The sequence below is a fragment of the Galeopterus variegatus genome, unplaced genomic scaffold, assembly GCF_000696425.1.
Source record: "Galeopterus variegatus unplaced genomic scaffold, G_variegatus-3.0.2 Scaffold1703, whole genome shotgun sequence".
NCBI lineage: Eukaryota > Metazoa > Chordata > Mammalia > Dermoptera > Cynocephalidae > Galeopterus > Galeopterus variegatus.
In genome coordinates this window covers 205,825-232,530 of record NW_007727814.1, presented here as the reverse complement: position 1 = coordinate 232,530, position 26,706 = coordinate 205,825, and the positions used below count along the sequence as shown (strand labels likewise).

General features: G+C 42.1%; 1 protein-coding gene across 2 annotated transcripts in view; it reads left to right on the top strand.

Annotated features, from left to right (window-relative positions):
* CREB5 (cAMP responsive element binding protein 5) overlaps window positions 1–26,706 on the top strand; it is a 255,669-nt gene that overhangs the window by 104,633 nt on the left and 124,330 nt on the right. The window contains exon 1 of one of the 2 annotated variants that reach the window (XM_008578501.1): window positions 20,895–21,105. The exons of the other annotated variant lie outside the window; for it this stretch is intronic. Within the exon in view, the coding sequence (XP_008576723.1) occupies window positions 21,059–21,105 (47 nt within the window). The 5' untranslated portion in view covers window positions 20,895–21,058. Of the gene's footprint in view, window positions 1–20,894; window positions 21,106–26,706 lie in introns of those variants that run through there. 2 annotated transcript variants of the gene reach the window in all.

The window sequence follows — 26,706 nt, the reverse complement described above, 5'->3', positions numbered from 1 at the left end:
CTCTGAGTGCGTTTCATATTAGGTCTGTGCATGCCAGCCCCTGGGGACAAGGTGGTTGCCCAAAGTGAACAGTAGGAAAATATGCTGCTCTTCCAGCTGCCTAGACCTGATCATTCAGAGAACTTTGTAACGTTACTACAAGAGGAGACAGAAGGGAGCGAGCAGAAGAAAAGCCCAGTCATTCCTTTGATGATCTAGTGGGTTGAAAGAGTACCTTCTTGCTCAGGGTCAGCCACCAAGCTTGATTTAAAAGGTGAAAAAAAACCTAAAGTGGTTTGGACAAGATGTTCAAGGGGCTTGGTCTTTTATGGCGCAGAGGCCTCCCGGTACCTAAAAAGCTCTAATGGTAAGTGACTTCACCAGGTGGCTTCAGCTCAGTGTTTTATGCTACCAGGAGGAGTTCCAAACTTGTGTGGGTTATGTGCACTCCTGTGCTTGCCTCGGCAGGAAATGGCGGTGGTTAGACTTGGCCCGCTCAAACCTGTGCAGTGCAAGGTTGTTGATTTTCACTCCCCACAGTAAGTCTTCGGGGGCCAAACCATAAAGCTGACTTATCGTCTCACTCTGAAAAGTTTGATTTAGGCACTTACCTGTGGGTGATGGCTCCCATTCCAACTTCGTCTTCCCCCTCCAACACCCTCCTTTAACTCAACAGCCCCAACGAGATGACCTGTGGATATGCTGTGGATGTGCGAGACGCTTCTCTGGGGTTCCTGCCTGCACAAGTCCTGTCTCTGTTTTTCTCGGGGGGTGGATAATAAAGGGGCGAGGGACTCAACAGCCCCAACGAGATGACCTGTGGATATGCTGTGGATGTGCGAGACGCTTCTCTGGGACTTCCTGCCTGCACAAGTCCTGTCTCTGTTTTTCTCGGGGGGTGGATAATAAAGGGGCGAGGGAGCCTTTGGCTTACGAGTTAGCCACAGTCTGCCCACTGTGCTTAACTCTTGGGTTTATGTGAGGGTATCTAGATAATTGAAGATCAAAATTTCCCCTAATACTAGAATCCAATAGAATGGATATGATATCACCTGGAGGAATATCTCTTCCCTTGTGTGTGAAGGCTAAAAGATTCTCTAAGGCAAGGTGGGACCCTAAATCTCTGGTCTAAGATTCCATTTTTATATTTGCTAGTTGCTGGTTTCTACACCAAGATATCAGAGACTGAAAACCTGCTTTCATTTGGTGATCTCATTTCTTTCCCTATACATTTCTAGTATGTATTTTTCTTCTAGGAATTGAATGTTTCTGATCTTCTCTGTAGATGGATAGATGTGTAGACTCTAATCTTCTCCTTTTATGTATGTGTGTGTGTGTGCTCATTTATTCTATCCTCTTCTCTCATTTGCTCTTACCAAATGTGTTCTACACCTCATCCCATATTCTTTTGCGTGCTTTAGTACTACTGCTGTTTTATTGCATGAGGGCTTAGTAACTCGTATTCTTCCCCAAGTGCAGGCTACGTTCTTTTGGGGAAGGTGTTTACAGGGCTTCTCAAACTTAGCATGCAGAAGAATTTCCTGGAGAGCAGTTAGACAGATTCCCAGGCTCACCCTCCCAGAGATTCTAACTTGTAGGTCTGGAGTGGGGCCCAAGAATTTGCATTTCTAACAGGTTCCCAGGTGATGCTGATGCTGCTGATCCTAGGACCTCAATTAAGAACTGTAGTGCCCTAGAAATCTTGTAGAAAAGCCATACAGGGCTTTTCTGCTTACTTAGCTTCAAATATCTTTCCTTCCAGGTACATTGCGAGGTGGGTGGGGGAGGTTTAGGGTGGGAGAGGGAGGGGGCCAGTGGTCTAAGTTGCCTAGATCTCCTGCAGCCCAGCTGAAAGGGCCGGGCAGTCACATTAAACCTGATTGGAAAACTCTGCTTAATACATTAAAGAAACAACTCGCAGAAACATCTACCTCCCTTCTTTCCTCCCCCAAACAGTAATGAGTCCAAATTGCTAATAAAACATAAAAACTCAAAGATGTTGTGCATGGGCCATTTTTCTGAGCTGGTTATTTTTTATGTCAGTTTTCCCACAGCTGTGAGCATGCTATAACTATCAACTTACCAAATGCCCTAGTTTAAATGGAACTTAAAAGAATGCATTTAGGAAATTTATAAAGAAAATAGGGGGAAAAACAGACAAGCAAGATCTATCTTTTTTTTTTTCTTTTTGGTAAGAAAGGAATTTAGGAAGGTTATGGGGGAAAAATAGGTTCAACCAACAAGTCTCAGCAAATAGTGGTTGAGAGAATAGATAGAAGATTTTATTCATCTTCTTGCAAAGCCATCATTCAAAGATTACTTTCAGCCTGGATGGAAAGGAAGACAGAGAGGAGTCCGGTAGAATGTCATGTACTGTCTCACTTCTGCAGAATCAAGAGGCAGATCTAAAGCACAAGGAAGGACAAAGAATGTTTCTTACATCCTAAACATATACAAAGTCCCATCTAAAGGACATTTCTCTTGTGATAGATCAAATGGTCCAAACTTTCTAAGGGAAAACAGTAAAAAACCTACTTTGTGTTCTCTTTTTAAATATCCATCTCTTAAAAAATAATAAACATTTTTATTTGGAAATTTGTGGGGCCGGCCCGGTGGCGCACTGGATAGTGCGCCGCTTGGGAAGCGCGGCGGTGCTCCCGCCCGAGGGTTCGGATCCCACATACAGACCGGTTCCCGCTCACTGGCTGAGCGAGGCGCGGGAGCAACACCGAGGGTTGCGATCCCGTTGCTGGTCCCGGCCCGGTACAGGGGCAACACTGAGGGTTGCGATCCTGTTGCCGGTCCCCGGTCCGGTACGGGGGCAACACTGAGGGTTGCGATCCATTGCCGGACACGGAAAAAGACAAAAGACAAAAAAAAAAAAAAAGAAATTTGTGAATGTGGAGTTACAAGAGGTGATTGCTGAAAGTTTGGATAATAAATAAGAAACGCATGTTGCAAAGATGAAACTTGCATGTTATACCCAGAATCAGAAGTTGAGCTCCATCGCTGTGTGCCTCAGCAGCATCACTGGAGCTGCAAAACACCTTAGGGATATTTAATGTTCTGTGTCCAGCCCTTATAAATGTATATGACTCAATATCCCCAATGAGTAATGTGGCTGGCGGCCATACCACCTTCAGCTCAGCTCTCATGAGCCGAACAGGGTTGGGCTAGGTCCCCGTTCTTATGGGGGACCTCCAAAGAAATCCTGGAGGTGTCAGCGATGACTCAGTGGGTAGTCCCTGCCTTCAGTCAGTCCCAAATCACTTTCCTTTCCTGCTGTTAATGGGTCCTTTACATACACAGGTGCAGCTTTTTTGAGAATCAGTCCAAGCCTGTTTGCTTTAAAAGACATTTAAAAAAAAAAAAATTTAGAATAAAAGCCAGGGTGGAGGTAGACCAAGGAAAGGGAAGAGGAAAAGGAAGGGACCAGCAGAAACAGGAGAAAAATGAATGATTCATTGCAGACCAAATCCCATTTTAACGAGCTTAAAGCGATTCCCCTAAGTATTTGATTATATCAGTGCTTGTTTGTCACAAATTTTGCTTGGATCAAGTGGGTCATCAGTGACAAGATTCGGGGATCTGCTTTTATGTGGAGAGTGAAATCAGTACAGATTCTCTTGGAATCGTGTAGCAAGTTCTGGCTGGCCCCTGAACAACCCACTCTGAACAAATCTAGAAGACAATTCCCTTCAAAAAGTTTGCAGATGTGAACTGTCCCTTCATGGGGCCATTCAATCCCACTGTGAGTGCTAGAATGTCAATCAAAGCTATTGAGGGTACTATTTCTTGGCGTGAGTGTGTTCTTGTAAGTGGTTACCATTCCTATCTAGTTGTCTGAACCTCTCATCAACTTTTGTTGTTGGCAATTAACATGCTTCTGTGACCCTTTAGAAACCTGCTGTTTTGAGGTTGTTCAAATTCTTAAAGACATAGAATGTTTTGAGGTTTGGAAATAAAATATGCTTGTTAATCTGTAAGAGGCACTGTGGGTATATTTCCTTTCCTTAATGAAATATGCTTAGCCTGCTTATATCCTTATTAAACCAAGGATATGAATAAATCTGCCCAAATATTTTCTTTGGGATAAGAATCATTCTCTAAGTAGCTCCCATTAAATGATATTTTTTTAAAATGGAAGAAAGAAAAAAAAAAAGATGAAACAGTTAATATCCTTATTAAACCAAGGATATGAATAAATCTGCCCAAATATTTTCTTTGGGATAAGAATAATTCTCTAAGTAGCTCCCATTAAATTATATTTTTTTAAAATGGAAGAAAGAAAAAAAAAAAGATGAAACAGTTAAAAAAAAAAAAAACCCACAAACCTTCTGAGTGTTACATAGGAGAAGAATTTGTAGTTTATTTGTAAACGTGCAAAATATTTCGAAGTTCACAAGTGAAATAAAAGTTTTTCCTACAATCATTTTTGAAGTCACATCATGCATGTCTCCCTAAAGTGACAAAGCCCAGGAAACAGAAACAAATATCTGTTTGATGGGCTTGAAATTAGTCCACATTTATATTTTTATTTGAGGGGTGTGTTGGACTTTTAAAAAACGGCAAGTGGTAAATATTTGGCTCAAAAATTTTTTTCCAAACTTTTGCTTTGCCTTTAAAAAGTGGAAATATTGCATTGTATAAGATAATTTAAGGTTTAAAAATGCATGTCTTCCTTTTAGTCACATTAAGTTAATCATATGTCTTCTTGCATAGTTTCCCCAGCCTTGAATACTGCACAGTCATATGCAAAAACACTTTTTCATAAAATGCCCTGTAATCAGGTTGTATCACATTTGAGTCTATTAAATTCTGCTTGTTTCAGAACTCATTGTTGTGAGGATACGTAAAGAAACTTCATGAAGTTTCCCTTCCCAGGTCTATGATCTCACTTTATACTGTTCAGTTTTTATTATATTTCTTTGCTAACTTAGTGCTAAAAACTGTATAAGAAAACTAATAAAAAGCATACTGCATCTTTTCAACTGAAGGAAAAAAAACCCAGTTTTCTGCATTCCAGTATGAAGGGTCATATATTCTCTTCTGTTGTCTGGGATTTGTAAATATCTCTGGATATGTCAGAGTTTATTTTTCATCTTTGATGAAATTATAGAAAATAATTATAGAAATTGTAAAAAAATTTATAGAAATAGTAATTATTTTTATTATACATATGTAACTATATAGAATTCTATTTTAATTGTACAAATGTGTGTGTAGATTTATAAAACTACAAAAGAATTGCTGTAGTCGATGATAGATACTTTTTCCCCCAAAGTTTATGCTACGAAAAAAAAAAAAACTACTGATTTAATCATGAATATAATAAGGAAGAGGGAAGGAAACACAAACATCAAAACAAAATAAGTTAACAAAGAGGCTTTCCTCTAAAGAGTTTGGGTGAAAACAGGTTTTTCTTCAGTTAAAGTAATGGGGAGTATTATAGGTAGAAAATAACTGGCTCTTTTTATGTTATTTTTATGATATAATTTTAATCTATATTAGGATCAAATTATATTGTTATGCCTCAAGCATTCTATTAGCATTGGATTTTGCCAGTGGTTGAGAATGTGAAGTTTCTTTTCAAATTCACTGTGGTACCCACATCCAGGGACTCCTGTGACCTCCCCCTCTCAGAGGCCAGGGTCCTCTTGTTGATCCTCAGTGCCAGGCTGTACTCATCCATTTCTGTTGCTCATGACAGGATACCTAGAGCTGGATAATTTATGAGGAAATGAAATTTATTTCTTACGTTTTGGAGGCTGGGAAGTCCAAGGTCCAGGGGACACATCTGGTGAGGGCCTTCTTCTTGGTGATGACTTTCTATAGCAACACAGGGTGTCACATGGTGAGACCCCCATGAGCAAGGGAGAGCTAACCTTCTCACTCTCTTTATAAAGCCATCAGAACCATGCCCATGACCAACCATTAAACCATCAACCCTTTACTCCATGAATGGATCAATCTATGCACTAGGACATGGTCCTCTCCATCCAATTCACCTTTTAAAGGTTCCTCCTAGGGCCGGCCCGTGGCTCACTTGGTAGAGTGCGGTGCTGATAACACCAAGGCCCCGGGTTCGGATCCCACATAGGGATGGCCGGTTTGCTCACTGGCTGAGCGTGGTGCTGACAACACCAAGTCAAGGGTTAAGATCCCCTTACCGGTCATCTTTAAAAAAAAATAAAAATAAAAAAATAAAGGTTCCTCCTTCCACCACCATATTGGGGATTAAGTTCCAACATGAGCTTTGGGGTGGAATTCAAACCACAGCCAAGGCCTTGTCCTTTTACCCTGCCCTGCTCTGATGCCCTTGTGGTGGTATCCTTCCCAGTATGCAACACAAGAAATGCACCAAAACTGTGCACCAGAGATTCTTAGGCAAGAAAGAGAGCATCTGGCTTGAGGAACCTGGGATGCTTTCTTGAAGTAGAAGTATTTGATAGGAGCCTTAAAGAAAGGGTAGAACTATGAGCCCTGGAAGATGTTTCAAGTCGAGGGAACAGCAGGAGCAAAGTTGGGGATGGAGAAAAGATGAGAATATATGGAGAAAAGATGAGAATATATGGAAAGCAAACATGTTCAATTTGGTTCTAGCCAGACTTTACAGGGTACATGCTGGTGAACAGTGACAGATGACTCTAAAGACATAGGATGTGATCAAATGACTGAATGCATTTACTTTGGTTAGCAATTGAGAGCTTGTTTTTGAGCAATAGAATGATTAAAACCCCATTATGTTTGTGTCCTACATTGATTCCTGGAAAAGTATGAAATTAGTGAAAAAAAAAACAAAACCCTGATGAAATCTAAATAAAGTACATAGTTTAGTTGATAGTACTGTATTGTACCAATGTTAATTTCTTAGTTTGGGCCAAGGTACCAGGGTTATGTAAGATGTTAACATCTGGGTAAGCTGATGGAGGGCTTACAGGAATGCTTGCGGCTGTCTTGTGACTTCCGAAAGCCAGAAATTATTTCAGAATAAAAAGAAACAACAACAAAACACCATTACGGGACTCTATCTCCAACACAGAACCATCACATCAGGGGCATCAGGGGACAGTTGGCTGCTTTTTACAACTGGGGCTGCAAGCCAAGCTCATAGAAGCAAAGCATTTGTTGTTTTACTATGTGCTCTGGAAGTCTGTTTCCTGTGTCAAGAATCTTTGTTTCCGTAATTTCACCTGCTCCCAGGGGCTGTTTCTTCCTGGGCCCTGCCCTAAGGCTGTAACTCTCAGGTGGAAGCCAAGGATGTGCTGGGTACAGATGCACCAAGCACAGCAGGGGAGCCCTTGCCACCGTGGGCTTCTTTTCTTGCTTTCTGCACCAGTTTTCCTGTGATCGCCAGCCCTCTTGACAGCGTTCTGAATGTTCTCCACCACGTGTGAGGGAAAGTAAGATGTTTCTAAGACCAGGTGGCACATAATCTGAAAAGTGCTTCTTTGAGTTCACTGCCTTTTAATAGGTGATTATAAGTGTAACTCTCCATTAAGACCACTTTGCTGAGTTTAGGCTACTATGTTTCTGTCATTAGAAGTATTTTCTCTCGTCATTAATGCAGACAAAGATAAGCTGACAGTTTACCCCAAAATAATATAAACATATTTCATCTATGAATACTTGTATACAAAAAGTCGGCATGAGGAAATATGTATGTTATAGGAGGTAATCGTCTAAAGTTTGTTTTTAATTCCATATATCTCCTATGCATCATCTAGAAAGCCTGAGACTACAAATCAACACAAGTCAAACGAACAAAAGTTTACTAACAGAAAAATATACCAATGTGTGCACGTCTGTTTAGTGTGTATTCTTTCTACCAGTCTATAGCAGCTTGTTTTGCTGATGAAGTTACAATTACATTTTCTGTAACAATCTGTTATCAAAAAGTGTGTAGTAGATTGGTTGAGTTATTTAGTGACATTTTTTTCAAAATGAATTCAGACACTTCCCATTTATAAATATGTTTCCTGCTTTCCATGATCCCTTCTCAGAAAAATGAGGCTGTCTTATGACTTCCTTTATTGTGAGCATAATTTGGGGTATCTTGAGCCAGTCTTAGATGTTGCTAGTTTCAACTAGAAAAGAGTAGTCGTCATTTTTCAGACTAGGGAGAAGCAAGAGACTTTTGACCTTTTTCTCTGTCTCGAGTACCTCTCCTAAAATTCTGGTAAGACTTCGATTGCCAATCAGCATGTGAAGGTTAAAACCAGACAGAGAAGCCAAGAAAGAATTAAGCTTTTCAGTTCTTTGTTTTGTTTAGTAGCCTCAAAGAAAAAGCAACAAGGTTTGATGAACACATCAGTCAATTAAAGTGTGAACACCTCAATCAACTGCCTGAGTTTGTGACTTCACTCTGCCACCTGCCAGCTGTGTAACCTTGGGCAAGTTACTTAACCTCTCTGAACTTTGTTACCTCATCCGTAAAAGGATAAGAATAGCAACCAGATTTGCTTTTAGAATTTAGTGAGATGTTGCAGGTTAGCTCTTAGCACCTTGCTTGGCATTTAATAAGGACTTACTACCTAGAGTTTATTTTATTATATTTTTATAATAATTATTATTCCACTTTCTTATTCTTTCCACTTCAAAAGTTTCAACTAGGTACTTAATGCCATTGAACTGTGTGCTTGAAAAGGTTAAAATGGTAAATTTAAATGTATGTTTTACTACAAAGAATAATTTTTTTAAAAAAGTTCCAATCACCCCAGCCAACCAAATACAAAAATCACTTCCCAAAATAAAACAACATACATTCAGGGCACCAGACAAGGAGAACAATTACATTATGGAATAAAACAAAACATCTGGGATCTACTTAATAACTCTGTGTTCTTGACCACGTCATTACACCTTTTGGACCTCAGCTTTCTCCTTGGGAAAAGTTTTAGGAGGATTAAACAAGGTAACAGATCGCTTTGTAACACATATAAATTGGTGGTATTATTGTGGCCAGAATCTCTACTGCTTTTTATCTGTTTCTAAGAACAGATTCAGGATGTCGTAGAGAACTGCAGGAAAAATGTCCTGTTCATAATGCATTTATTTGGTTACAAAAACATCAGAGCATTTAATAATGTACTATGAAATAGGCTCTGACAAACTCTGATTGACAGAGACTGGCTGTCTTGACCCGGTTAACGGGAAATGCCTTGGACCCAGCGCCGCACATGACATATTGTTCAGGTTCACAACCTCTGCTCTCAAGAGCTCAAAGCCAAGGACAAATTCAGGGAAATCACTGAGTGAGTATCTCTCCCACAATCCAGAGATATCAGGCCACTCAGCGATATAACAGAAAGTGCTCTGAAAGAGGCACAAGGGGCCTGCTGTAATTTTGAGGTAGTGACTTAATTTCTTGGTCCTTCAGGTTTCTCATCTGCAAAATGAGGAAAGTTGGACTTTAAAATCTTCGAGTTGTAACACTCTATGAGGATGTGCTGACAAAGTACGTTGAAGATTTTAGAATATTTTTCTGTTCTTTCTCCCTAAATTTGAAATAACCATTGTAGCACTTGGCCTCATGGGTTACCCTGGCTTCCTGAACCCCAGCAGCCACCTACCCTATACCCAGTTTCTATGGCCTTTCTAAGTGGAGGCCATCTTCGGGGGAGGGACAGATTTATTTAGACTCAATGCCACTACCATTTAGCAAAATTTGGATTTACCTAGGACAATGTAAGGTTAATAAGGACAATATCAATTTAAATTTTTAAGTTTTAGGGCTGGCTAGCTAACTCACTTGGTTAGAGTATGGTGCTGATAACACGAAGGTCAAGGGTTCAGATCTGTTTACCAGCCAGCCACCAAAAAATAAATACATAAATTAATTAATTAAAAAATTTACTATTTGGTTTTTGAAATTTGGGGTGGTGAATTTCTCAAGTCTCTCTGTTTTTTTTGTTTTTACCTGGGGCCTCCTGGGTCTAATACAATGGCTATCATCACACATTCCAAAAGGACCTCCCCATTTTAAAATCTGTCCCAGGAAACCTGTTTTCACAGATGAAGAAAAATCTAAAGAAAAATGTCTGTTCCTGTTGTCTGCTGGAAAGCAGCTCTTAGAACCTTCTAGGCAGGGGTGGCCCGTGGCTCACTCAGGAGAGTGCGGTGCTGATAACACCAAGGCCATGGGTTCGGATCCTACAGAGGGATGGCTGGTTGGTTCACTTGGGTGAGCGTGGTGCTGACAACAGCAAGCCAAGGGTTAAGATCCCCTTACCGGTCATCTTTAAAAAATAAAAGAACCTTCTAGGCAGGCCACATTCCCAAACCACTCTGGGATGATCTTAAAGTGAGAAATGTCATAGAAGTATTAAAATCACATACATTAATAAAGTTTATTGTTTTAAAACATGCTTTATTATTTTCTTTTTTAGTGTTGCTCCCTAACCTTAGAAACAAAAGAAAGTCTACCTCTAATGCTCATGGGTAATTTTAATTTTATTATTTTTGCCGAGTCTCAAAAGTGGTAATGAATAAAGCCGAGCCCTTGTTGACGTGAAGTTTATCTCTTGCTAATAAAAATGACATATACTCATCTAGGTGTTAGAACAGTGTTTTAGCTCCTCCACAATAGCAATTATTAAAAGGAAAGGTGCCCAAGCAGCAGAGTATCTAAAAGCTTTTTGCCCCAGGAAGAAGTTTTTATTTTTTAGTTTTTTTGGCGGCCGGCCAGTACAGGGATCCAAACCATTTACCCTGGTATTATCAGCACTGAGCTCTAACCAACTGAGCCAAATAGCCTGCCCCATAGGTAGAATTTTTTAAAAGGTTTTTCTCTTTTGTTGCTTGTAAGTAAGATCTTCACAGTTTCTGCATTACGAGTTTCTTTCTTGATATTGTCAACCATGGGGGAAAGGGATGGGTGTTTACAGGAAGGTAGTACTATTCTCTCTCTCCGCTGACAGTGAGTTGCCTTTTAATCTTTTTCCTGGGCAGAACACAGCCACAGGAGTGACTGAATAGTAGATTTCTAGCCAATTCGTACTTCCAGGTCATTTGAGGTGACTATTATTCTTACACTGGCTTCTAGGACTCTCTCCAGGTTCCCTTGCTGGGTTTTCTCCCATCTCACTGGCTAATCCTCCCTCCCCTACCCATTTCTTACTGTGAGTCTCTGTTTCTCAGTTCTGAGACTCACCTTATCTATGGCTTCAAAGATTGTCAATTAGACTGAATCCCATTGGGTGTCTTCTGCCCTGACCACCCTGCTGAGCTCAGATGTTCCTACCCCTCTGCCTTCCTGATTTCTCCATCTGTGTGTCTAATAGGCATTTCAAATTTAACATGGTGAGAGCAAAACTTGTGACCCTTCCCAAGACATCTGTACTATCAGTCTTCTTCATCACAGTTAACAGCATCAGCATTTACCCACTCGATGAGGTCAGAAACAGGGATCAGCCTTGCTTCCTCCTTCTCCCCACTCCACGGTGCTGCTGGCTTTCCCACCACAGTCTATCCTGGCTCTATCCTCTTCTCAACCACGTTTTCTGCCACCGCCTATTCTGCACCTCACTCATTACTCATCCAGACTATTGCAATATCTCTTTACTCTTCCCCAAACTCGAACTCTTTCTCTCAATAATCCGTTCTCCATATAGCAGTTAATGTGGTTTTCTTAAAATAAAAATCAGATTATTCTATTCCCTTCTTTGGACTTGCCAATGGCTTCTCTCTGCAATTAAAAAAAAACAAAAAAACAGAAACTCTTTGTGGTGGCCTGCAGGACCCTACCTACCTCTCCCAGGTTATCTCTTTCCCCTCTCCTCCTTCCTTCCATTGCCTTCTTTCTTTTCATGCATGGAACATACAAAAGTCCCTTCCTGCCTTAGGGCATTTCTCCAGGTTTTTCTCTGCACATCTGTTTCCCCATATCTGCACATGGCTCCTTCTCACTAATCAATTCTCAGGTAAAATGCCATGCCTTTGGAGAGGCCTTCTCTGAACACCTTATCTCTTCACATTTTTTTTTTTTTTTTTTTTTTTTGGTGGCTGGCTGGTACAGGGATCAGAACCCTTGACCTTGGGGTTACAAGGCAGCACTCTCACCAACTGAGCTAACTGGCCAGCCCTTGAGTACCTTACCTAAAATCCTTCACCACATCCAACACTTCATCTCATTTTTGTAGCAATTATCAGTATCTAAAATTATTTATTTGCTTGTTTACTCTTTTACTACCTCTTTCCACCCATTGGAATTCCGGCTCCCTGAGGTCTGAGACCTTGTTTGCCTTGTTTTCTGCTGTGCCTACCTAGAACCAAAGTCTCAGCAGTGATCTTGTACCAAAATCCTCCCCTTCCATCTTCTGTCTTGGTATTTCAAGTGCTACCATAAGATCTTAGGATTTGGGGTTTCCTTGAGTTCTCAGCATATACAATGGGGAAAATCCACCTTTATGAGCTAAAATCTTTTGTGAGATGACTTGAAACCAGCTAAGAACAAAATGTGGAGAGAGGTAGTGAAAGGAGAGATGAGGGAGAAACAAAAGAACCTCAATTTTGCTGAGGTTTGTCCAGGCCATGAGATATCATATAACACCAAACAGCCTTTGTTAAAATAACAGAAACTTTGATTAATTAAATCAGTGCTTCCCCAGACTGAGTTGTGGAGCCTTCTAGGCTCAAAACCCACTAAACTTGAAGAATTGTGCCTCCCTCTGCAACCGTGCATCTGGGGTAGGAATGAAGCTTGGGATAAATGCACACACACTCCTGCACACCAGTGTCTCAGATATGAGGCAGGGAAGACACTGGATTTGTCACCAAGGACATTTTTCCACCAAATGGAAAAGGCAATTTCCTGGCAATTATAGATTATTTATTTCTGAAAGTACCCGAAACTTTAAAGAAGATCACTACTCCAAAATTATTTTATTTGGAGATTTGTGTCATTAGTAATGATCAATATCTCTCCGTTCTCCAAATCTTGGAGGCTCTCCTGTCTGTCAACACAAAGCATCTCTGAGCAAAGGGATGTAAAAAGTTTCAAGTGTCAGAACAAAAGGGGTTTCATGGCCCCAGGCTAGAAGTATTAAGTGATCAATGAAATGGCTAGGGGGCCTCTTTGCTCTTGTCATAACCATGATTGTTTTTCATGTTCACTGCCTGTTACTTCTTAGAACATTGTTACCCAATGTTCTGTCTGCGACTGAGTTGTGGAGCCTTCTAGGCTCAAAACCACCTAAACTTGCAGAATTGTGCCTCCCTCTGCAACCGTGCATCTGGGGTAGGAATGAAGCTTGGGATAAATGCACACACACTCCTGCACACCAGTGTCTCAGATATGAGGCAGGGAAGACACTGGATTTGTCACCAAGGACATTTTTCCACCAAATGGAAAAGGCAATTTCCTGGCAATTATAGATTATTTATTTCTGAAAGTACCCGGAACTTTAAAGAAGATCACTACTCCAAAATTATTTTATTCGGAGATTTGTGTCATTAGTAATGATCAATATCTCTCCGTTCTCCAAATCTTGGAGGCTCTCCTGTCTGTCAACACAAAGCATCTCTGAGCAAAGGGATGTAAAAAGCTTCAAGTGTCAGAACGAAAGGGGTTTCATGGCCCCAGGCTAGAAGTATTAAGTGATCAATGAAATGGCTAGGGGGCCTCTTTGCTCTTGTCATAACCATGATTGTTTTTCATGTTCACTGCCTGTTACTTCTTAGAACATTGTTACCCAATGTTCTGTCTGCACACCTCTTCCCCCATATCTATGCATGGACGATTGCGTTATTATTGCATTATTATTATTTTCCCAGACATTTGGCACCTACCAAGGTTTTTCATTTTTGTCTGTCCCCTGGGCTTGTGTGTGTGGTGTCTGTTTCAATAGCTGTCATATTAATATGACAAAGAGTTGGTCAAACAGAAGTTAGACAAGGAGTGTCATTGTGATTCAGACGCTTCAGTCCTACTCAGGAGAAGATGCAGCCCTTGATGACTCACGGGTTGTGATCCCCATTCCCCTTCATCGGTCACTCTTGTTTTGGATCTGTGGATAGACTGGCACTTTTTCTTCTGAAGTGCTATGGCACTTCTAAAGGTTAAAAATTAAAGACGTCTGAAAAATGTTTCTAATATCCTTTGGGAAGAGCGACAGGTAAAGAACCCCAGAGAAGGGAATTTTGCACGGACTTCTGCGGCATTCATTAGCATCGGGAACCAGGACCCTGCTGATGTTCAGCTAAAGTTCAAGAAAACAACCAAGTCATGTCAAAGGTTTGGAGGACTCATGCCATGCCATCAACCCCTTGGTTACCACTAATACTCCTTCCCCTCCCCAGTGCACCCTCCGTGTGATGGTCACACTAGGAGACTAGGAGTATTGCAAAATAAACATCTGGAAGTGCTGATAGTAAACGTAGAAGAGAACTGCCTTGCAAAACTAGTCACAGGTCAGGAAACCCTAATCTTATCAGGGGTCCCGGAGACCACAATTCCACAGGCTGTTTAGATGGCTGTATGTTACTGTGAACAAGTATGTTTTCTTTCCATCCATTGTAGCCATCCTGTTTTGGAAAAGCCACTATAGCCAATGTTTAAAGGCTTGATCTTTTTAAAATAGATCACTTTACCTTAAAAAACAAGAGGTGATAGAGAATCACAGCTTCCTTAGAGCATGAACAGTAGGGAAATACACATGTGTTGATATTTTCTTTTAGTAATTCAATTTATTTATTTATGAAATTTCTATGACCATGAGATGACCACCTAAAATTCAGTCTTTCTTGAAGTGTGGTCTATAAGTCACTAGCACTAAAATCTCTAGTGAGGTCTGCTTAAAAATACATATTCTTAGGCCCCACTCTGACCTATACAATCTCTGAGGTAATATATGGAAATCCGCATTTCAATCTGTTTCCCAGAGATTCTCAGGCACACCAAATCTGAGAACCACCCAGCTAGAAAAGGTTTGTGTCTGCTGGTTAGAATGCCAGGCCAGTAGGCAACCTTCAAGACACTGAAATTCATTTCTATGTGCCTGCTTTTCTTTACCTGTAAAAGAGCATATCTTGAAGTTTAATATAAAGAGAACTTGCTTTTTCTCTTGGGGATTTTTAATCTGGGGGTCTGTGGTTAAAACGAGTCGTCACAGTTTTCATTAGATTCTCAAGGAGGAGGATTGTTGCTCAGGAAAGGTGTGTTGTAACACCAGCTTAAAAGCATGCTTTCTGGTTTGGGTAGGTGCTAGAAGAAAGGAATTGGACACTGGGATTGGCTTAGATTATGCTCGAATCTCACTTTTGTCCCATTTCTATTAATGTAGGAGGAATTCTCAAGTCTGTGAAGAATGAAAAATTTAGGGTCTTTTCCTTTCAAATTTAAATAACCCCTTGGAAGTCATAATATCTACTTTCCCTCTCATAGGAATGAGAGGACAAGACTAAATTATTTATAAATCATACAGTACTATACTTCTAGAAAGATAGTAACATATGCCAGTGCATAAGAAAGAGTCACTGTGATGATTTTCTTAAAGTGTAGAAGTGAATTTCAGCATAAAGCAGGATTAACTGCACCTTTCCATAGAGGATTCTGGTGTAAATACAGAAACCACAGTCATGTGCAGACCTGAAAGGGACAGTAGAATGTGGAAGTGGGTTTGGAAAACAAAATATTATGTCAGCAGTTTTCTCTTTCATTTATTCTCCCTTATCAAAACCAACTTTTTAACTCAGGGGCCCAGTTAGTAAAAACATAGATAATTTCATTTGGAAGGCCCAAGAGCTTCGTGTTTGGGGTTTGTCAGCAGTTTTCTCTTTCATTTATTCTCCCTTATCAAAACCAACTTTTTAACTCAGGGGCCTAGTTAGTAAAAACATAGATAATTTCATTTGGAAGGCCCAAGAGCTTCGTGTTTGGGGTTTAAAAAAAAAAACTTCTCATCCCCTCCAGGCAAAAGTGTTAGAGGGCTAATTCTCCTTGCAGAAATCCTCCTGATGAATCAGTGCTGGTGAACTTCTCCTCTCAGTGTAAGGGAAGGTCAGATATTAAATACACACAGAGCCCTACAGCTGGAATCCTTGTGAAAAGAAATGAAACCACAAATAAAATTCCTTAGTTTAAGCTTTCCTTTTTATTTCTAATACCCTCAAAAACCTCTTCAAACTTACTCTTACTTCTGCAGTTTTGTTTTTCTTTTTTTCATTTGAAAATGTTTAACAGTGAAAACAGCCAACAGAGTATATTTTCAGGGCTTTCATTCATGGCCCTGCATGCTTCTTGTAGAAAACTGGTGACAGTTGGCTGGTGTCAGCTCCCCCTATTAACCTGTGAGTGCCATGTGGATCCAGGAGCAGGGGAGCAAGAAGAATCTCAGACTCTTCAAGGAGAAAAGGTAGAGCACAGGGACAGAGAAGGCCGACCAGCAGATTTCCTAGGATTTTCCTATAATTTTAGATCCGGGTCTTAAGGAAGCTACAGAAAAAGTGTGAGTGACAATGCAAGAGGAAAAAAGAACTTTCAGAAAGGAAAATATCCAGGGAAGGCTGGCTTATTGCTGGGATAGAATCTGATCCAGGATGCCAAGAGAGCACAGAAGAATGGGCACTCCTACCCAGACTGGTGGCTCAGCAAGGAGATCACGGAAAAGATAATGCCTGCACTGAGGAGTGTGTTTATTCATTCACTCATTCTTTTATTCAACAAATATTCACTGTCTACTGCCTTTCAGACACCGTAATAGATATAATGACATACACACTTTAAGGATAGAGTGGAAATCAGAAAAAAAAAACAAACCCCAACTATGAGCAGACAGAATCAACGATAATATTTTAGGACTAATCAAAAGGCTCTTATAACCTCCCGATATCTACCCCTAAGGCTTCCTGATGCCCTCATCATTAGAGATTCATTCTTTTGTCTTAGACACATTCAACATTGCTACATCACTGTGTTACAAACAGGTTTTGACACAGAAAAGGCCAATGAGTTGCTTAAGGGTACTTGGTGCCAAGGCTGGGGTGTAGGAATTGCAGTAGGTACGAAACAGAGTATCCAAGGACAGACCACTCCCTTGCTCTCTCCCTGGGAGTGCCTGGGGTTGGCTCTAGCAGGCCCACCAATCTAAGACAGTTAATCCCGCTTGCACGTGCTTTTGGATGCATGTAGCACAGGGTCACCCAGGCAGCCTCTCAGCCTCTGTCCACTGTGAAAACACGGGACACCCAAGTTGAACGGAATGCTGAATGACACCACGTGTGTGTGCAGTGGTCTGTGACCGGAAGGGTCGCTGGAAGCAATTTGCAAAGGAGGCCTTCGAAAACCACCTGGATGGTTATTGTAAATTAAAAAAGGAAGAGATGCCACTTTTTTTCTGAATAATTTTTAATAGTAGGTTTATGGCTGGGTACATGTGATAGTCATTACAGCTTATTTAACTCTGAAATTATCTGGCCTCTCAAACTCCACTGGGACTGTAGGAATCATGGGTTAAAATTTAAAAACAATGTCTGAAAGACGATGATATGCTTTTCATTGAAGAGAATAAACTCAAACCTAAAAGAAAAAACAACTTTCTCCAGAAGGGATCTTTATTGTTTCTTATATTTGCTGTGTTTTCCATAATGGGTTTGAGCTCTCAGAAATTCACCAAGGCTCACAAAAAATTGCTTTAGTCAGCTGTTGCACCCTTCAGTCCCTGCAACCCAAGCTGTGTCTTTTCTATTTGGGTTGTTCTGGAGATAGTCCAAAAGCATTCTGAACTCTGAGCTCAAATCTGAGGCTTCCAATTCTTTGGAGCCGAGCATTTCATCAGGAGCTGGGAATACGTGAGTTACAGGGAACAGCTGCACGGTACCCACCACCCTCTCCCCAAGGAGGACACGCTCTGCGAAGGAGGGTGTTGTCAGCATTCCTGAGCAAGCCAGCTAATCTGGAGGCCCAGCCTGCTGGCCAGGGGCTACTTCTAAGAAGGCTCCCGCTGGAATTACAGCATCTTACTACTCCTATCTACAAAGTCCCCCTTCTTCAGAGGAGCAGCGAGGACATAGAGGGGTTGGGGAGGTAATGAGGGTCCGAATGGTGAAAAGGGAAGCTCTTGAGTCAGAGGGGAATTTCCTTTTGGGGACAGGATATTCTCTATCATTAGCTGCTCACAGGAAGGAAAATGGGAAAGCAGAGTTTCTTTTCAAATGGGGAGACACCAAGCAGCCAGTGAAAATGCTTGATTTGGAAGTGGCAGGAGGAGATACTTATGTCCTGACCAACAAGTGCAAATGTAAATGTTCAGACCTCTTAGAATTCTGAAATTGATTTCAACTCAGGTGAGCACTCTGAAGGAGTTTTATTGGGATGTCAGTGTGTTCTGGCATAATGGTGGCTTAATGGCGTCATCATCATCAGGGACAGTCAGCAGACATTTCTGGGTCCTTGGAGTTTGTCTGGGTCCTAGAAGCACCATGACACTCCCTGATCAGAGGCCACCTGCAAACCTCATGGCCCCTTCCTCCTCCTTGCAGGAGCAGTGATACTGGTGTGTCTCATCAGAGGTCTGTGCCTGGCTTTGGCCAAAGCTATCATCTCCTTTGTTACTTCCCAAGGAGGCACAGGAAAGCTATACCTCTACACAATCTTTGCCGACAGCACAGGGTCCCTTTTCCATGCTTCACTGAAAAACAGCAGGGGCCTGTTAGCAGCTTAATCCAGCCCCTGTGATGTGGTATAACAAAAACCTGAAGAGAGAATTTTCCCATTGAGTTTGCAGGAAGATGTGAATTTGTTTTGTTTTTTGGCAGCTGGCCGGTATGGGGATCCGAACCCTTGACCTTGGTGTTATAAGACTGTGCTCTAACCAACCAAGCTAACCAGCCAGCCCATAAACTTGGAAAACTTTACCACATATTCATTTTGATATGCCTAAAACAATAACATAAAGAAAACATTTAAATATGAAAACTAAGGTGGGAGATGGAGGAAGGAGAGTGAAAGTCCTCAGCTCTATACGAATCAAGATGACCAATGGCTCCTTTAAAAAGGAGAAAGTAGTTTTTACAAAGTCTTGTCAACCTGCCTTGAAGTGTAAAGCCTTGTACGAACTATTGAAAATTGTGTTTTATTTATTCCCCACAGCAGAAGAAAAATCAATGGCTGCTTGGCGAGTCAGACGTAAATGAGTTATACAGGCCACTGACATGGTGGACCAAACTTTATAACAACCACATTTGCCGCTGTCAGGCCACAGGCTTCAGTGGCGCCAGCTGTAATTATGGCTGATCACCTCTAATTCAGAGCTGCCTGACTTGATAAAGGTGTCACTGGGAGCCACTGTGGCATCAGCATCAATTGAGGATGTCATGTTAGAGGGCAGCCTGCCGGGGAAAGCTCTTCCCCACCCCAGCCCCTGAGTACAGTGATACTCCCTGCAGCTATGATTTAAATTCCAAGGGATTCAGATTAACATCCTTGACCCCCAGCAGCAGATATGTTTAATAAGCTAAAAGATTTTTCCAAAAACAGAGTTTAGAAGTCAAGATCCTCTCTGCTTTGTACCATGCAAAGAGACAAACATTTGTATCACCTATCTGATTCACTGGCCACAGAAACAATTAGAAGCAATAGACTGACTGTAGCAAAAGCTGTGATCATTTTTTTTGGGGGGGGGGGAATGCCTTTCTTCTGCTTTTGTGGTATTAAAAAAAAAATCCTAGTGAACTTCCCATTTTTAAAAATGACTTTTCTTTTTCTTTTTAAACGCAGCATGGAGGGACATAGAAAACAGAGTGAAGATGGGGTTAAAAAGCAGTGCTAACAAAGCATCTAAGTGTCTAGACTGTTCCAGGTAGAGTCCTGAGTAGGGAGGTGTGAAGTGAGGGGAGAATTCAGCAATTAAAAGGGTTTCACTGTCATTTGTGAAGGATAATGTTTGACTCCCCCCGCCCCCCAGGCTGTTTTTCCTTACTCTGTAATTTAAAAAGAGACACACGTACTGTTTGTTCTTTAAACTCACAGACAGCTCCACCCACACCAACATCCCCTCCTGCAAGTTGAGGAAGGGGTAACCTGTCTTTCATTTTGAGGGCAACATGCTTTTATTCCCTCTGCTCTGAACCGTTCACCTGAGAGCGGAGTGCAAATCTCAGAAAGGCAAGCTTTGTGATCTGCTGCGAGGGTCTTTTTCCCTTTAGCACATAAAAGAGCGACCAATACTGGTCAAGGGAGAAGTGACTGTGATTTCACAGCCCTTGATGGCTCCAGACACAGGCACGTGTTTGGACCAGAAGTGGTTTTGCCCTTGCTGACAGGGAGGTCAGATGCAGAACTCTCTGGAGGGGTGGTAGTTGGCATTCGGCAACAGAAAATCCCATCCAGCTCCAGGAAAAAAAGGGCCCTGGGCAATGGAAACCTTGTCACCTGGTTTTGAACTAAAGCCCAGGCTGGTAACTCGTGTTGGTTATTCAAAATCCCATCCAGCTCCAGGAAAAAAAGGGCCCTGGGCAATGGAAACCTTGTCACCTGGTTCTGAACTAAAGCCCAGGCTGGTAACTCGTGTTGGTTATTGATACTCTGTCCAACCTGCTTCTCCATCTCTACACGTGTCTTCATTGCTATTTTTCCCCATGTCCAAACACAGGGGCACTTTCTTTTAACCAGCTTTTTTTTCTTTTTTTCGCCTCATCAGAACCAGTCGACCCCTGTCTGCAGAACTCCGGGCGCCTCTCTGCGCTCTCTGATGGCAGCTGTAGGGCCATCCCGAGGCGGCTCTGTTTCCCCCTCTGTTTACCCGTTTCTAAGGGCAATTGCACCACGAAGGCTCCCTGAGTCTGGAACTCAGCCTGGGGCTGTTTTGGTTACATTGAAGTTTTTGCTTCAGTTCTGCCAGATTTAAATGGTGACTTCACCAGCACTGAGCTAAAAAGAAGGGGCGGGGGGGGGGAGGGCGAGCCCAGGAGAAAGAGCGAGCGAGCGAGTGAGCGAGCAGAGGGATAGCGCCAGAACCAGGCGCAAGAGAAGGGCCAGTGCATTACATCATCGCTTGGCCTGGAATCAAATGGGAAGGATATGACTCACTCAAGCTAGTTAAGCTTTGGCTCAAATTCTACACACACTCATTCCAGAGCGCTCATGTTCTGCACCTCAGGAGGGAATTCAGCCTCAGTGATGTCCATGAGGTTCGTTTTAAATTTTATTTTCTTTTTCCTGATTTTATAGATTTTTTTTTTTGCCCCTCCTGCCTCCTGTTCTTGAGTCTCCGTCCTCCCCCTTCTCTTCCTTTTCTCCCCCCTTCTCCCCTCTCTGCCCGTCTTTGTTTCTCTTCTTCTTTCTCCTCTTTCCCCAGCCCCTCCGCTCCTCTTCTTGCCCCGAAGAGGCATTTCTTTTCACTTTGATCAGAGTTTTTGTTCTAGTACAGAGAACTGAGTGAGTTGAACCGAGGCCGGGCTGGGCAAAAAATGCAAAGCGAACCAAAGCAACAGGAGCGAAAAGGCCACAGATAAAAAGCAAAGCGAGAAAGAGCCAACTCGGGGGAAGTTTCTTTGCTGCGGTGTCGCTTCTAATCGGAGGAGACAGGGAGAGAGTTAAAATGCAGGAACCAATCGCTTGAATGGTGATGTAATGCAAGACCGCAGGGTAGTTAAGTAATGTGAGAGCGAGGGGGTCAGGGTTGCAAAGCGTTTACCTGCTCTCAAGGGGTTTTCAGTTTATTATCAATTGCAGAGACTGTAACTGGCTTCGGACTGCAATCTCTAATTATTCACAGACGCCCCTTTTTTATCTTTTATTATTAAAAGTAAAACTATATTATGGCATTTAAAATAACATGATATTATCACAGCTGTGTATTATTTTCCACCAGGATTCTCTGTCTTTTTTAAATGACTCAAAAAGGTTGTCTTTTCATAAAAGGTCGAAGTGACAGTGGGGAGTGGGGATGGGGGGCTTTTTGAGTGTAACTGGTGAATTGTAAACGACTGGAAAACTATTTGGTGTGTTGTGCTGAGTATGAAGAGTTCATGATTGTACTATTCCATTTATTATTATGCATATACTGTAAGTTTTTTAAAAGTCATAGATCATGATCCTCAAAAGTAGTTACCTATAGTCTTTCCCCTAGTATGTCAGCTAAGGTTAGCAGCAATTGTGTATTTGTTTGAGAATTTTAACTTTCTGTTGTTCCACGTGACAATCCAATGCTATCTTTAAGAGTTTTATGTTCCTGAATTAATTTTAAGATGATACGCTGTCGTAGTGGGAGGAAGGATGAAGACTTCTTGATTGATTTGTCTTAGAAACAGTTAATATTTGAGTAAGAAATTAACACTCAATACAGGGAGGGGCAAATGATTGTGTTCTTACTGTTTTAAGGATCTCGTGTACAGAGAGAGAGAGAGACTTAGTGTTGAAAATTATTACCACATTTCTGTGTTTCATAAAATAGATTTAGTGTAGTGATGCACGGCCTGGGCTGAATGCTTTCTGAAACCATCCAGCATTATTAGATAGTTATAAACTGAGAGCAAGCCCAACATTCCCTTGCTCTGGGTGCTCCAAAACTTCACCTGGGCTTATTTAGTCTTGATCATCATACAAGCTGGATGCGTATTGAGGCATGGGGCATGTACCAGAAAGATGTTTATGTTTATTTATTTAAGGCAAGCTGGATGCGTATTGAGGCATGGGGCATGTACCAGAAAGATGTTTATGTTTATTTATTTAAATTTATTTATTTATATTTATTTATTTATTTTGGATATATACTTAATCATGACTTTTTATGGAACTTCTCCCCTCCCTCCTTTTTTGGGCAGAGGGGGGAGTGGAAGAGGGGAGGGAGGAAGTAATTTTTGGAGGAAATGGAATAATGTGGTGGAGAGGCCTGAGTGCTAATCCTGATGCTTGACCTTGAACAAGTCACTTAAACCATCTGGGTTTCATTTAAAGTGAAGGAAAAGACAAGGTGGACTATCAGCCCCTCCCCCATATTCCCCGTAGGCAGCACCAATCTTAGATGATCTCTGAGGTCCCTTCCTGCTGGAAAGCTCTGAGCCTGTGTCCAGGTTCTATAAAAAAAATTTGCTGGGCCGCCCCGGTGGCGCACTGGATAGTGCGCCGCTTGGGAAGTGCGGCGGCGCTCCCGCCCGAGGGTTCGGATCCCACATACAAACCGGTTCCGCTCACTGGCTGAGCGAGGCACAGGAGCAACACCGAGGGTTGCAATCCCGTTGCCGGTCCCCGGTCCGGTACGGGGGCAACACTGAGGGTTGCAATCCGTTGCCGGACAAAAAAAAAAAAAAAAAAAAAAAAAAAAAAAAAATTTGCTAAGGGATATTTGGCATAACTTTCCAGAGAAAAGTACATTTTAAATTTGAGATGAATTAGCACTTGAAAAGAAATGAATGGGGGATGGTGACAAGGAGCAGATACTTCTCCATTTTGAAGGTTGTTTTTTTGTTTTTGTTTTTTTGCTTTTTGGCATGAAGATTGCTTATGAGGTGAAATTCTTAGGCTACCTGTGAGGAAACCTCAATGAGATATAATTACCTAGGTGAGTCTGTCAAAAACAGCGGCAGAATAGACAAGGGAGAATTTACCTGTCCAGTAAACTTTCCTAAAAGGTCCTGCACATCCTTGGGATTCATACAATGGTGCTAACAACACAGGAGACATAGACATTTGTGCCTCAGTTGCTCATATGGTGCAGAACAGTACTTGTAACGAATTCATTTCCCCCAAAGATGACCACTTGATATGTTCTATAATTTTAACATAGACTCTATTCTTTTGTTGTTTTCTTTTTTCATGCAGACATGCATACTGGACATAAACTCAGATTTTTAAAGGAGATTTAAGACTACATTTTTAAACCTTCAAAGATCATGAAAGACAAAACTGTATGTGCTTGCTAGAAAGATAATTTTCCCTGACAGTACTCCTATTCTTCAGCCAAATTCTAGGGTACTAGCCTTATTATAAAGTGTATTTTTATGTATCTGGGGTAGTAGCCTTACTGTAAAGTATGTATTTATGAACCCAGTTTAATGGTACATAAGGAAAGACCAGAACTGTGCCTATCTGTGGGGAGAAATTACCCAGAACTGAAACAAAAGCAGAGGTGAAGGTTGAAGGTTCTTAGTCATCATGCATAGTTTGATGAGTGCCAAGTGTGTGCTTGGGACTCTTCAGGAATAAAGAGGCATGATTTCTTTTTTTAGCGCATTACAATTTATGTTGACTTGGCTCCAAGTTGTTCACCCATAATCAGAAATGCCCTGCTTGTGACTGACAGAGACAAGGGAAGGAGCACTCGCCCTGCCGTACCCTCTCTGCGCCGGCTGTGATGCTAGGTGACACTTATGTGGTCTCAGTTCATCACAGTTATGCACAGTAACCCAGAGGGGTAAAAATCATTAATCCCACTGTTTGGTGACTGTTTTGTTTTGTTTTGGGTTTTTTGTTTTGGTTGTTTTTAATTGAAAATTTTATTCTTTTTTTTCTTTTCTTTTGGTGGCTGGCAGTACAGGGATCTGAATCTGTGACCTTGGTATTACCAGCACCACGCTTTCCCAAGTCAGCTAACCAGGCAGCCCCTGAAAATTTTATTCAGATAATTGTGGATTTACATGCATTTGTAAGAAATAACACAGAGAGATCCCATGTACCCTTTACCCAGTTCCCGCAATAGTAACATTTTGCAAAACTATGGTACAGTAGCATAACCAGATGTTGGCATTGATACACTACATTGATCTTATTCAGCCTTTCCCAGTTTCGCTTGTACTCATCTGTGTGTATGTAGTTTTTATCAATGTGAAAACTGAGAGTCAGACTTGCCAAAGCTCACACAAGCTCTAGCCCCTGGAGTCCAACCCACCCTAGGTGTAGTTTGCCATCACTGGCAAACCTTCCACCACCATCATGGCTCGTTAAAGGAAAGGGCCTAACAGCTGTGCCTGCCGATAAAAGTCACCAAATACCAGTTGGAATCTCAGTGACATTTTACATTTTACATTTCCTTGGGGCATGGCCTACTGGCCCCTTTGCCTTCCACAGGGGCCCTGGGGCCATGCTCCACATGTTAGCAGGTGAAGGAGGAGGTGGGGCTTTGCTGGCATGACAGGAGAGGCACACGTCTCCTCCCTGTCTGTGGGCAGAGCAGAGCAATGCCAGCCAGCCATGCCAAGGTGTAGCCGCAGTCAGTGCTGCACTCGGCTTTCTTCCTGTCCTTCCTCCACATCTCCCTTGGTGGAAAGGATGCCCTCAGGGATGCAGGCATCCACTGAGCAGGGAAGCAGTCCAGGGGCTCCTGAAAAGACTGTGGCCCTTAGAGTCAAAAAGGCCTCGGTTCAAGTCTCTCTTTTACTTAATAGCTGTGTAACCTTGATTAAACCACTTCACCTCTCTGTGCCGCAGTTATTATCCTCTCTGTAAATTGCAGATGGTCAGACCTGCCTGGTGCAGCTGCTGTGAGAGGTGGAGATACCGTGTCATGATGAGACTGCAGGGAAGAAGTTTCGCCTGTGCTGCGGCTGAGGCTGCGGTGCGGGCACAGTCACGCCGCAGGCGTGGCCTCCCTTGCCTCTAACTGCACTTCCTGTTCTCAGCATTACTTGGGCTTCTTCCTCAGCGTCTCTTCTCTTATGCCTTCTTTTCATTCAGGAAATCGAGCAAGGTTGAGATCCTATCAGGTACTAGAAACAGAGGAGTAAAAGGACTGTTCTGATTAAAGCGAGGTGAGGACTAGTGCCCATAAAACCTGCCAGAGTTCCCAGACCAGAACAGCAGGAGTGATATGGGACAATGCAGTTTGGAAAGAGGACCCTCGCATTCCCATTCGTGCTCAGCTGGGGCTTTGTGAATGAGAAACAAAGTGAAATGGAGGGGAGTGAATTCGGTCGTGAGAACTGGATTCTGTTCCAGGCTTGACCAAAAGAAGTTTCTATTTACAACAGCATTGTGTGTAACGCATGTCTTTAGTTGGGTGAGGCCACCTTTTAAACTTGCTGCCTCCTTCTCATATATCTTTCCTGGTGGTAAAAATGGTGTTTTGGAGATGGCAGAGAAGGGGACTTCCAAGGAGGCAAGTGGAAAAGAGTTAGGATGGGGAAGTTGGTGGCAGTATATAACATGGATGGGGCCCACGAAGCCCGTCAAGGTTCCATGCTGGGTCCCTGAATCTGTGCTGGAAGTGGGCACTGGAGTGACTCAAGCTGCTTGATATAAGCACTGTCATGGATTTTACTTAGTAAACACTGGTCAGGAAGGCCAGGTCAACATTAAGAGGCAGAAATTAGTGTGGACTTGAGACTCACAGAAAATAGGGTGGGCAAATCTGGAACTGTATTTAACAAAAAAACAAACAAACAAACAAACAAACAAAGAAGCTGTGGAATAAAGCACTGGCTTCTCCTTTCTGATCTCTTTTGGGTTGGTTTTCATGGGATTCTGACCTTCCTAGGTGACTCCTTTTGCACTAGATTGCAAAAAGATGTATGTGCAAGTTCCTGAGCGGGATGTCATAGCACAGGGATGTGGGAAACAGGCAAGAGGAGGAAGGAAGATGGGGGGTTATTGACAAATGTTGGCCAGGCCATCAAAATTCTGTGGTCCAAATTTCAGTTTGTGATTTGTAAATGACTTCGCTGCTCCGATTAAAATGTGCACTGTAAGACTGGGTGCTTTCCTTGAGGACTAATGCCCTTGAAAACTGAAATTGACTTGACTTGGCATTCCAAAGTCCACTCCATAGTACACAAAATCTTTATAACTAGTCCACA